Here is a 13,780-nt window from a genome sequence, read left to right as displayed (position 1 = left end):
AAAGTTATAAAAACAGCATCACTCAGACATTTTAATGTGATAGAACTCTAAATGTAAATAAAATTGCCCCAGATATTAGGTGAATTTCAGTTTACCAAGTTTCCACAACTTCTTTCTCCTTTTTGTTCCTCACATATATACTTGTGTAGGCATCTAGGCCTAGCTTCAACCATCCATTATAAAGGTGAACCAGAGCTATCCAACTATTTTAGAGTTAATTCTGAGAGTGGCTGCCCAACTTTCCTTAAGACTTTGACATAAAAGTCCACATGATTTGTGATACCACTTCAGGGAACTGAAGCCAGAGCCGATCAAAGTGAAGCTCTTCACATAAAACCAACATTGATGCACACATTGTAAATGCTCCACAGAGAAAGAAGCAGTAAAATATCTTTTTTTTTCTTGCTAAACCTTCAAAATTTGGGAAAGTTCCACCTTCTATTTTCCAGACTGGGAACGAGCATGTTGCTGAATTTTTTTTTGTGTCCCTTTTCTGGTAACAAAAACAAATGATACTGACAATGTGCACTTGTAAATTCATTCCAAAAGATTCCTTTAAGGAAAGTTCCACTTTTCTAAGTCAGGAAAATATACTCACTCACTACACTTAGGCAACATTAACTGTTCAGTCGGCATGTAACTTAGAAGATCAAGATACAGAAAGACTGAATCTAAAGTCCAATCTGAGCCACAAAGTTGTTCTGTTGAAAAATAAAAAGAAAAATATCTCATGAGGCAAGTTATACAAATGACTTCTGCTTTAAAATTGTTCATCCAAATACCTACCTTTCACATATTGAATGCCAATAGGGAGAGCCTTTTCAGGTTCTGTGCTTAACAGATAGTATTTTATTGTTTCAAATATATCCCCATCTGCATGAATTGTCTCTGCCAGTCGCATACATTCTTCCACATCAGGAAGGTTACACTGGAAAACAAACATTTTGCCAGAAAGTTACTGAAATGTTCAAACACTTCTCTAAGATGCAGAGAAATACTGATGTTTGCACATAACAATAAGAAAAAACTCTCTCTGAAGGAGTCATTGAAAGACATACCTGCATAAAATGTGCATTAAGAAAGCCATCTAGACCAGAGAACAGCACTGGAGGAAAAGGTTCTGTAACTTTAATTTAAGCAGTACCAGTTTTTCTTGCTAATGTTTTTGTGAAGTTTTTACTACTGTTTAATAAGTGTGCAGTCTGAGTTGCACCCTAAGGGAGTTATCAAAGCAGACCCTTCTGCTGCTGAAGAGGAAAGGGGGCATTTAAGGACATTACAGGCATAAGATATAAAACAATTTAGACTTGTACAGAAAGTCGATCTGCCAAAACATGATTAGGCTGCACATCTAGCAGGTTATAAATCATACTGACAGGTAATTCTGAAGATCATAAGCTACTTCAGAAAGTAACGTGTCAGGGAAAGAGTACACAAAGGATAGAAATAAAGAACTAAATTTATTGTACAATACTGAAAATAAAGTCAACAAAGACTAATAGAGTCAAAAAGGATATGTTACATATAAGATTGTAGAGAAAAATTCATCCATTATTTGGCCTAATGCTTTTTGAAGTTAGTAAATAAATCAATACAAAACCTTATTACCATTCAGGTAAATCCTTTTTCATTGTACCTTTTCATGCAGGTCATTTATTTCTGCTATGCATCCAGGATAAAAAGCACATAGTTTTACTAACTGCAGTTTATTATCAGGAATCATCATAAGAAGATCAACTGCTAAATCCCTGCACAAACAAAAGATGACATGTAGTTATTCTTGATGGTTTATAATAGAAGGAAACTATTTTCTCTTTTACATTCCTTTTATAAAGAAGAGTTACTGAAAAAATACTATTTCCAGAGAAGTGCAGAAGCAAGCTCAGTCTCTAAGACCATTTTTGTTCAACAAATAAGGCAACGAATTTTTCATCTTTTTGGGAAAGTAATTTGTTAATTTTCTGTTGCTTTATTTGGTTGAATTAAACAGCTGTGAAATTCTTAAGCATCAGAACCATCTCAAAGTGAATTGGAAGAATATGTGGGCAGGGATGGGAAAGGAGTGTAGGAACCATGAAATTTGAGAGAGGAAAAGATGATAATGTGGTTCTGTGTCATGAAACCATCCTCAAAATTCCAGGCTTCTAAAGCTTCATGACATCAACATAGGACATCTCTCAGTCATCCAGAACGACTTGGTGCTCATGTGATATTGAAATAGATTATATGAGAAAAGAATGCAATACCTATTTTCATCCTTCTCAAAGGAAAACTGTTTTAGCAAACTGACATTTCTGACATTTTCCTAAACTTTCTACCATTTGTTACCCTATCCTTCATGCAACAAACAGCTGAAGAGAACATGTGTAATATTAGGAAATTATTTGGAAATTGTTCTATTTAAGTTTTAAGAACTGTTTATTCTGTGACTCTTCTATTCATGCAGATGTCATGTCTCCTGTGAACCTCAAGACTGACTTGCCCCTGTGTAAGGCAAAAAATCCTACTGATTTCCTCTGGATTTTCAGAATGTGGTTCTTAGCTTAAAAATGTTCAAGTAAGCTATTATCCAGTACTTGCAACTGCTTTCTATCCCACTTTCAAGTACTAATCACAATTAAAAATTAGGAAACTTAGATTTGAAAAGCATGTGACTTTATAAAGGGAGAAAATAAGCTTAAACTTTCTCTAAAAAAAGCAAAATACCTGTATCCAAGTGATGGGAAGCTAAAAGGAAGACATTGAAACAGTATTGAACAAAATTGTGTATTACTTTACAGAGAAAATATCTGATAGCAAATAATTAAACTACAACAGCAAATCTAAGGGTCAGGGCAACTGGCTTCAACAACAACAAAAAACCAGCTTTCTATTTTATGCCTTTTGACAACCTAAAGAAACTAATGCCAAAAGGTCTTTAGAAAATCTGTGATACTATTACTGTACAACAGCCACTTTTCCAAGTTACAGAAGCACTCTTTCAGAATCTAGGATATTTCACAAGTTCTTAAGCTATTTTCAAGATCACTTACTCATATGTATTAATCTTCATAAACAATTTAAACATTTTTTTAAGTGATCAGAAATTGTCTTGTCATAAAACTGAAATCCAACATTCATTTGAAAAAAAAGTAATTCAAAGAAGCCCTCATATAATGGCGTACAAATTGTGCTACCTGGAACGATTTTTAAGAATCAAACTGAAAACACTGTTGCATATAAAGATCAAAATGAGGTGTCTGAGTTTGCATATGCAGAATTCAGTATCTCATATGACTAGCCTTTTGAATAGTAGAAAGCTGCTTTTGACAGTGTTTAGGTGTTAAATGCAAATAAAAATGTGTCCTTAAACACTCACACATTTCCTCAAGGCTGTAGATTTAGGAAAGTGCATGAATGTTTAGTTTTGACTTATTTTTTGGCTTGATTTTATATTTTAGAGCACTTCTAAAGACAGCCAACCAAAACCCAAGAAACATTCCACCAGTAACTGATTTCTGTATTAATCTATCAGGGTATATTAATCTATCCTTCTCGTATTCCTTTTCGTGTCTACAGTTAAGTGCTTCACTACAGCGAAATGTTTCCAACTGATGGATATCCCTAAGCATAACAACCAGTAAAATAAAAAGGGAGCCCTTCAACTATCAGAGACCTTTGAACTCCAGCTTCCCCATACATGATCTTATGAATGCAGTGAACCAAGGGGATTATGCTGTGTGAGAATCTCTTTATTACAAAACAAAGAGATCCATGAATCTCTGATCTTTTCCTACAGAATAGAAAAAATATGCTGTAATGGCTGGCAATCAGAATCCAGGATTGCAGGGTGTTAAGTACAGCATGTGAAACCCACTGACAAATTCAGATGTATACCTGGGCAATATGTGCTACACCGCTTTAACATTTTCTCATCTATACCCATGTAGACTTCAGCATACACATGCCATAAGTTTACAGAAGCTTTGTGTACCTAAACATAAATGCCATACTATCACAAGCACTTATTACAGCCCTCAGATCACAGCAAGCTTTTCTTAAGGAACTGAAAAAAATATACACTATTTTTCTTAAATCCACATCCAGTGCTTCCTATTGGAGGCTACACAGAAATCACCCTTTACAATGAATGCAGGGAGATCAAAGAAGGAGCTTCAGACACTTTAAAACCTGCCGATGGAGTTACCAAAATGACCCTATTAAGACTGGTGGAAAGCAGACATGCTAAACCATGGCAAAATGAAAGTCACCAGTTTCTTATCTTCGCATTTTCAATGCTTCATTGTCTAGAGCAAGCTAAATGTTCTGTAGAGAGGAGTTCCACTATGTTTCTCTCAGGCTACCTCTAAATACATCAGCAAATATTAACTGTAGAAGAAAAACTGATCCTTAACTGTTTAAGTGCACATTTTCTATGAAACGTTAATTATGAAACAGTTATACAGCTGCCAAGTATACCTTAGGAAGGTTTTCTGCTTTTTCATTGTTAGGTAAAAAACAAGAAGTTGTATTCTTCAAAGCAAAATCACTATAATGAGGAAAAGAAAATTTATGACAGAAAGCTTCCCCTATATGCAAGAGAGAAGTTACTTCTGCAGAATTAAATAGTAATCCTGTTTCATCCTTAAATCTTTTCAGCAGTCTTGTGCTCCTAATACGAATAGAAGATAATTCCTCAGACTCTTAGTTTTATATTTTTCAAACAAGTACTTAAAAATCACTTCACATATCCTACTTGGGCTACTGTTCCTTTTGACATTTTAACTCAGTTCCAGCCTTACTTTTTCTAAAGCAGTTCTTGTTACTCAATATAAACTAGGACTTCATATGCTACCTATTGCCCAAGTAGCTAGGATTTTTTTCAGTGGGTTTCATACTCTGACAATGACTCCTCTCTTATTTACAATGCATACGGAATGTATTTTGAGATTAAAGCAGAACATTTGCATGCCCTGTACTTCAAAGGTCTAATACAGCAATCCTTGTTCAAGGAGCAATTTTTATTCTCCCTACCCATGGTAGTTGGATCTCTACAAAAGTTTCACAATGACACATCTTGATTGTTTTATCAGGGAGAAAAAAATAAACCTTTGGGTTAAGAAATTCTTACCATGTCATTACTGCCATATATTTTCTTGCTAGTAGTTCTAGGGCATAATGTGTTGCTTGTGCTGCACTTTCTCCTAAGACAGTACCCACACTGATTGCCAACTCCAGTTCATTTCCACGAATCAGATTTGCCATCGCAAGCTTGCTCAATGAAAAAATATCATTAAGGGACATAAGCATTTTGGGGCATTCACCATGTTAAGCATATCACATTCACTTATGAGACTTTTTACGGAAGGACAAAATATGCAATAATTAAACTCAATTATATATACTTGGGGTCTCTTGAATGAGTAAATAATTGTGCACCACGTGTTAATAATTTTTTAAATAACTAAATAGACTTCCTTTAGCAGAATCTTCCTTTATTCAACTGAAGAGATCACATAAATACGATGCCTAAAATGCATGATAGGAATTCCATCTAATCTTAAGGACACTAGAATTCAGAGTGTATATTTCCCCTCTCTTTCAATGAAATGAGACTAGAACGCCAAGAAAATGAGAAGGATTGTCCTGTTCTTACTCTCTCTCAGCCACCAGAGTTACTGATAGGCATAGCAGAATGTCAGACCCTAAGAACTACACAACAACTTGAAATATGCCTATTAGAAATACAGGCATTAACTGATTCTCAATTTCTCTCAGAACAGCTAATTGAGATGGAATTATACTTATTTGGGGGATAGAGGAGGAAAAACTTGGTAAGTCAGCAACAAAATCCAGAGAGACTGAGGAAAAGAAACAATTTGTAAAGCTACAAACAAATTAAAAAATGTAATGAAATGTTTCCTACATGTCAGTTCTATTTTTGTACTGAGGGTTGGGGGTTTTTTTCCTATTTACTTCTTCATTTAGACTGTAAATTCTTTAAGGCAGAAATTGCATCTTCTTTAGCAAAATAACTTCCAGTTCTGAATGGGTATTTTGAGTCACCATAAACAGTAACACTTAGATGTATACATCTAAGGTACTTAAGTATATTATCTAATATAACAAGATACTGTAAATACAATTCAAGATCATGCTACCTTCTGTACATGAAAGATACCTTGAATTTAATAGAATCAAGGGAGTTTTGCTACTAAATTTAATACTATAAGGATCGAACTCTGCATAAATATAAACAAATCAAATACCAAATACCATTTTAGAATGTGACACATAAATTTTAAAACACATGTGAAGATGTAAAAAGGAAGTCAATGTTGGCTTTTTCATTGTTAAATTAAAAAAAATTACCTCTATATTTTCAACAGCCAGATGACAACATGCTGCAAGCACTGCACGGCCATCCTGGAAATACCAATCTGCCAGTTCTTTACTGACCCTCTGCAGGAGACTGCAAGAACAAAAAATTAATTCTGCAAGGTCACTTTAATGTTGGAGTCTTGCCTTGGGTCTTAATTTATGTGAAATTCACCACACTTGCTTCTGTACCCTAAAAGTTGCTATATTTGACTCATAGATAATGGCACTACTAGCTTGAAAAATGCAATCTGTTTGAGCTTCATCCACTACTTTTGTTGGTACATACTGAGGTGGGTCAGTTTCCCAAAGTCTACATCAGTACAGAAATGTCTCTTCAGACTGAGAGAAGAAAAATGAAATATTTGGATATCCAATCTGTACCTGTAAACTCTGAACCATTATTTCTCTAATTCCTCAAAAACTGCTCATGTAAATGAAGTAACTACACAGCCTCTAAACTCCTTTTTTTACTACACCTATAACTGGATAATGTAATTCAGGTTTTGGAGCGCTGTTCTAGACAAGGAGAGCTGCATATTTGGGGTTTTTTTATGGGCATGGACAATGAGAGTAATAGAATCACAAAATGGCTTGTGTTGGAAGGTACCATAAAGGTCATTCTGTTCCAAGCCCCCTGCCATGGGCAGGGACACCTTCCCCCAGACCAGGTTGCACAGAGCCCCATCTAACCTGGCCTTGCACACTTCCAGGTTTGGAGCATCCTCAGCTTCTCTGGGCAACCTGTGCCAGTGCCTCACCACTCTCACAGTAAAGAATTTTTTCCTAATATCCAATCTAAACCTACTCTCTCAGTTTGATTTTTATTTAACATTATCAGAACCTTCATTGATGACAAACAGCAAAGCTTCAGGAAGAGATTATGTGTAATAATAGGGGATCACAGATACTTGTTAATGCTAAAACTTACTCTGCTTACCAAAGGTTCTAAGGTAATATGCTATATATTTAAGTGCACAGGAATGCATCTTAAATATCAAGCAAGTGAAAAGGACATTTATAATTATAATACATACATATGAAAAATCCATTTTGTGCCAGGAGACAGAATAGGGAAATTAATGTAGCAACAAGTAGTTAGTAACTCTATTAACTAAGTACTAGAAGATACAATATTTTGTTGAACTCTAAATTGCTGATGCCAAATTAAACCATTTTGCTTTATCTCCCTTAATGACTTTACACTCTGCACTAAGATGAGGTTTTACATATAAACTAGAACAACTTACTCATTATAATCATCTGTATTGTTTCCACCAGAATTTGAAGTTCTGCTTGTTGTGGAGAGTGGTAACATCTGTATATTTCCTTCACAAGCTGCCTGGAAGTGAATAAAATATAGATAAATTAATGCACAATTCAAACTGAAGATGAAATGAAATTTTTCAGTAACAACAAAAATAATCTAAGATTTATAAAATTCTTTCTAAAGCCCAGTTATAACAAAGAAACTGTTTGAATGTTTAAACTAATGAACTCATTCATAGCTAAATCTTAGCCTAGTTTTATCCAGACATACAAGAATTCTACCGAAGCAAATACTTCTTCCTTCCTACGCATTTGTGCAGGATTTTTCAGCATTTGTATATAATGGATGGTGAAGGCTACAACCTTGATTTTTACACCCCAATGAGCAAACAGCTCTGAGGGAAGGATGAAGTCCATAGACTTCCATACTTCTCAGCAGGTATACCAGAAAATCTGGGAAGGTTTGGCATATAGTGGCTTAAGGTGAACTTTCCTTCGTATCTGGTAATAATTTATTTCTAACATTAAATACAAAGAGGTCACTGTGGGTTAAAATGAAATCAGTTGACAAGGCAGTGTTTGGTCAAGGGTTGGACTCAATGATCTCAGGGGTATTTTCCAACCTAATTGATTCTATGAATTTTGGAAATTCTTTCACATGTTTTAAGATGTAGCTAGGATAACACCATTAAACCTCAGGGCTCAGTTAAAAGGGAAAGTAATTCCTGGTATTTTGTTGCTTATTATTATCTTATTAAACCGTTGAGACAAAGATTATTCTATGAATTGTAATATCTCTCTGCAATACCTCTCTTACATGAAAAATTAAGATCTTTCTGAAGCTTTAACTTGCTTTAAAGTTCAAACATTATAGCTTGTTAAATCTGTGTCAAAGTTACATTCTGTACCTTATTCAGCTATTTAGCTAAAACATACAGACAGATGATTTCTCAGCAGAAATTCAAGAGAAATGAAATTCTACATGACTTTGATGTTAAGGGGACTGACTGTTGAAAATCAGGTTGCATTTCAATTGAAACTGAACACATCAGTTTTCATTATGATCATTTGCAGTTTAGAAGAATAAGGCTTTAAATCTGTAAACATGAGTTACCTCCTTATGATTTCTGCATAAAAATTGGTCAATACCACATGGAAGTAAAGACTTGGGCATCATTATTCAGCTATTTTGCTAAAGTGAAAAGAGCTAGCCTTTTAAATTATGTCATATTCTGAGTTACAAGCTAAGAGCTAAATACATCTCCCACACTGATATATATGTAGTAATACCTGTGCAACAAGTAGAGCCTCTTTAAGCTGACCTCTTGAAGTAAAGAAAGAAACCAGTTTCTTCACATCGCCAATAGCTATACAGTATGGGATGACATCATCATTTTCTTCCTGAATTAACTGATCAGCTCTCCTAATTAAACAAATGAATAAATAAACAAGAAATATCTACATATATGAACAATCACCAAACTTATCTATATGGTTTAGGTGTTAGATGAAGCTGTTTAAAGTTCACTGAAAACCATCTGCCTTTCCAGACTTGCAAAACGTGAATACTGCACTAAAGAGTTTATGAAGTTGCAGTTTATGTTCAACCCTTTGCTTCTTGTACACAAAGTTATTGTTGAAATCCTCCCCAGCTCCATCCCAAAGCTTACTGAACAAAAAGTAACATCACTAGCATGCTGTAACAAAAGAAAACTATAACTGATATTACTATCCGTCCTTCCCACTTGTCTATGTCCTTTTATGGACTGAAGCTACAATGTGCCATAATATTTTTATTAACTTACCTTTGCATTAACTTCCTCCAATATTTCATTGATACACCAGGTGCAACTGAGAGAGCTTTGTCCCACTAGAAGAAAGAAGCAATGCATTTAACACGATAATTTTAATTTGAGAAACAGCCATATTTTGAACTAGTGTAATTTTTCTTCCATTAAAAATAGATTTCTCAAAAGTTAAATAAGGAATGAGCTATGCTTTAGACTGCATATGTTAAAAGTAATTGGAACAAGATTACTGATCTGGGGACTAGTGACCCATTTATTGCCTCCCTATCTTTGCTAGGGTAGCTGCAAATATGCAAATATGAAGGTTTTCAGAAACCTTCATATTTTATTATTCTTCAATAGTGTTCTGATATTTTACCTCTCCAAGTTCTACCATTAGCTCACAATATCGCTGAATTTGTCCTAATCTTAAATGTATTTCTGCAGCTTCTTTGAGTCTTTCTTCTTTGCTTGGTGCACCAATACCACCTCCAAACTTAGACATCTTTACTGTTGTCAGTTCTTGGGCCTTGGACTGAGGAAAAAAAAAAAAAAAAGATTAAGAAGTTTTCTGTGATGAAAACAAGTTTTCCTAAGAATGGACTATTGCCAGATATTACAGTGGAATATAAAGATTATAATTTAAGAAAAAAATTCTTTAGAGAAAAGGCTAATTGAAAGAGATTTCAATGAGATTACAGTGAACTATATTTATGATGTTAAAGTAACTGTGTTTGTGGTTTTTTGTACACATACATTTTCCTTGATTCTCTTCCTTTATTAGCTTAGGGTTGGTTTTTTTTTTAAATTCTCATATATAATAGTAATTCACCCAGATGTGCCTCATAAAAATCTTGATATTTTGAAACTGAAAAAGAAATATTTATGAACATATGCCATACAGAGCTGGAAATTGTATGTATTACTATTACAATGACGTCCACATAAAGAAATAACAAAGACAGTAGGCTTAACTGGTAGACAATAGGCTCTGTGGTCTGATCTGTCATGTCCCATTAACCATATGGCCAAGAAATTACTTATATTCCCAACTACTGCAATTTTTATATTAGTTGGGGAGATAAGACTAAATTTCTTCATCTGTCAGAGTTTGAGAAACAAGCTGCAACAGAATTATACTTAACAGAAAAAATAAGCAAAGGGAGCTTTTCAAGAATTCTCAGTTGGATTCTATCATCAATGCACAATGGTGGCATTTGGCTATTCATGACTTTGCAGTACCATATATTGAAGATGGAGAACGAATTTTGAACATTCTTCACCAAAGTAAACTGCCATGTAGACCAATGGCAGCTCACAAGGATCTGGGTTTTTTTTAAACAAACTACATTAATTTTTTTCTTCAGCACTTCTATATTTTTTACATTTTCCTGCTGAAGGTTCCAATGCATCCTCTCTGTTTCCTAAAAACAGAAAAAAGACAGTTGCTCTACATCCTTACTTCATCCTGAAATGTCTAGGTACTGCAGTGCCATTATTCAGCTTCCTAAGGAAAAGAGAGTATTAGCAGTCCTTAACAAGCAATCAGCATTACCCTACCCCCTACTTTCTCTTAAAGGTCTCAAACAAGACTCTGAGTGAGTAAGAAGGGGGGAAAATGCTTTTAATTAATGTGAACACTTCATCTAGGTCCACAGAATGACCAGCACTTACTGTAGTTACTCTAGATCAATGGGGCTATAAATGCATGAAATCATGTTGCAGGGATAAACAGACTTCTTGGACTGCACAAGTCAAGATTTAATGTCTTCTCAGGCTAACTGGCTGAGAAAACTGTTGTTTTTGACACATGGACACACAAACAGAACTCCATAGGATTAGCAGAACAGCTGCTATTATTACAGTTAACAATACTAATCATCTTTAATCACTTGAGAGTCATAAGGAATGTAGGACACGCTTAAAGAGCCTGTGATTTTGCAAAATAGCATGTAACAGTAAACAACATGTGATACCTGGCAAGTATTAGCCCAGGGGCTGGCAAGAGCATTCCCTTGATCCATACCAGCAGATAATCTTTCCTCTATTTACAGTCCAGTCATTAAAGTATGGGATACTTTAGTATTCCTAAGAACTTCCTGACAGAATGATGAATCTGCATATTCTACACAAACTGTGTATCTGGTTGCATATTCATAAATGCAGCTACTAATAAATTTATGGCCTAGTACTTAAATTTCCTATTCTCATCCAAGTCACTCTTAAGCTGCATATTCATATAAATGACAGGTTCTTGCTTACCCATTCCTTCTTCCAGAGACCTGCAGAACATATTTCTGCTGACTTTCCTTCATTTTCAGACATGAATTCCCGTCTGTACATCTGAACATAGCTACACACTTCATGTTTATACAATCAAATAATCTGAATTTACCAAACATAAAAGTACAGTGTATATAACAGGCAAGACAAACTTGCTTCATAGCTGAAACGGTAGTGATGATTGCTTTGCAATTTCTTTTAATTGTTTTGAAAAATGCTTTTCTAGTTAATAACTGTAACCTAGCATTTTAACACTGAGTATGCATGAAATCACACAGACAGCTACATACTATTGTAACGGAGTAGTATTGCAGTGAAGAACTAGTATGCACAAATTTCTTTGGACTTGAAATTGCAACCTTTTGTAAAGCATTGAATGTTATTTTTAAATAGTGAAATACTACATGGACTAACAACCATTTTCACATATTGTTTGTGCTTCACTTACCATTCTAAATCTAATGAGGTGTTTCATATGCATAATTCCTTTGCAGTAGTTTTGTGGAAGCAAACTGTCATCCTGTCCTTTTATTACAGCAACCAAATCCCATAAATTTTTGCTGCCTCCTGGAGGCTAAAATTGTTAGAGAAGAAGAGTTTTATTACAGTAATGTTCAAGAGAGAAACTTGAACTTACAAAGACATTAGAAAACATTTGTCAGTCAACTCCAAGAAATACAGTTTCAGATCATTTCAATATTAGAACTTTTATTATGAAAACATGAATTAGTTCAAGATACTACAAGTTCTTCAGTCTTCTTGCAGGCAGTAAAGATACAGTAAGATCCATGAACCTATTAGGTTATGGTTAGACATAGCTGAGGGCTTGCCATTAGAGTTTTCCCTTTTGCTTTCAAAGAAATACAAGCTATCTTGTGTCTACTGCTGGCACAAACCAGCAGTCAGTTGCTGGCATGCAGGAGCTGACCCAGCACTTGTTTCCCACTTTCTGTAAAGCAAAGACATGGGCCAGGTAGAAAAGAGCTTCAAGGCTTGACTGCCACAAGCTGGTTTACTATCTTAATATTAAATCTTAAAACAGACACATATAGTAGAACTGTAATAATTTTTTAAAATAAATTTCAAGCATTTCTATTGGTCTAGCCTTTGAATCAATCCTTCTGTAGAAACAGGACAACAGTTTAACATTGAATGAGGTCTAGAAGAGAGTGAGTATTTAAAAGCTTAAAAAAATCATTAAACCTTTGACCTAAAGAAGCTTCTCTAAGAAAAACAGGTTCACAAGTTTAGAAGTCAAATTATTTCTGAGCTGGTAAAAAGCATAAAATCCTACTAGGGAAATCTCTCCCCACCCCATGCCCACCCCCTCCCCTTGCCCCCTCCGGCCTCCCCCCCCCCCCCCAAAAAAAAGTCTACTCTCTCTTTTTTTGTCCATTAAAACTCTTATTAGACTCCTCATAGTTTAGCACAATACCTCATTTTCTGGACTCAAAAAGCACTGAGCATACCTGATCAAAAAAGCTTTTGTTCTTGGAAAATTCTAATATTCTTATAACAGTTTTACTCTCAAATCAACATGGGAAATCAAAATTTATAACTTCTGTAAGATAAGGAATTCCATAAATATATTTTTAACAAAAGAGAAAATGTCTAAGTTTGAAATCAAGAAAGATTGTTTCAGCATTTCTAAGTCATATACTTAAATTTAGCCAGAACTCAAAATAAATACTTTGAATGAACTAGGTCTTTTTAGATCAGTGTTTTGACTTAAATTACAACAGTGTTTGACATGAGCTCCAGTAGTAGTAGAACCTGTAGTTCCAGGTGATTTTGTCCTTGTTCTACCTCAAGTGCAGCTCCTATGCAGGTAAGCACTCACAGGAACCCATATTTTTAACTCATTTGCACTGAGAGGCTGCAGCAATTTATAGAAAATATTACTGTGCAATGGAGAAAAGGCAATAGATGGATACTGAGGTATGCCGGATCCGGATCTACAGTTCCTAGAACATAAAGAGCAATTTGGGCACAGACACTTGGGCAGTTCAAATCTTATCAGTAATGAAGGTATTCTTTTGATTAATTAAAAATTAAAAAGCTCTAATGCACTTTGATTAAACACA

The 13,780-nt window shown here is 34.8% G+C and overlaps 1 protein-coding gene across 6 annotated transcripts in view; it reads right to left on the bottom strand.

Annotated features, from left to right (window-relative positions):
• The window catches only part of WDR17 (WD repeat domain 17), a 63,151-nt gene that overhangs the window by 11,496 nt on the left and 37,875 nt on the right, over positions 1–13,780 (bottom strand). For 5 of the 6 annotated variants that reach the window (XM_039551356.1, XM_019287142.3, XM_019287143.3 and 2 more), the window contains 11 exons: positions 12,145–12,270; positions 9,793–9,948; positions 9,432–9,496; positions 8,917–9,049; positions 7,608–7,699; positions 6,352–6,451; positions 5,111–5,250; positions 2,707–2,727; positions 1,637–1,748; positions 787–928; positions 599–701 (listed from right to left, as the gene is read on the bottom strand). In XM_039551356.1, coding sequence (XP_039407290.1) covers positions 599–701; positions 787–928; positions 1,637–1,748; positions 2,707–2,727; positions 5,111–5,250; positions 6,352–6,451; positions 7,608–7,699; positions 8,917–9,049; positions 9,432–9,496; positions 9,793–9,948; positions 12,145–12,270 — 1,190 coding nt within the window. The remainder of the gene's footprint in view (positions 1–598; positions 702–786; positions 929–1,636; positions 1,749–2,706; positions 2,728–5,110; positions 5,251–6,351; positions 6,452–7,607; positions 7,700–8,916; positions 9,050–9,431; positions 9,497–9,792; positions 9,949–12,144; positions 12,271–13,780) is intronic. The other variant, XM_010401460.4, reaches the window with a different exon arrangement.

Source organism: Corvus cornix, chromosome 4 (assembly GCF_000738735.6).
Source record: "Corvus cornix cornix isolate S_Up_H32 chromosome 4, ASM73873v5, whole genome shotgun sequence".
NCBI lineage: Eukaryota > Metazoa > Chordata > Aves > Passeriformes > Corvidae > Corvus > Corvus cornix.
The sequence above is the reverse complement of the archived record's forward strand: the minus strand, read 5'-3'. Positions and strand labels throughout refer to the sequence as shown.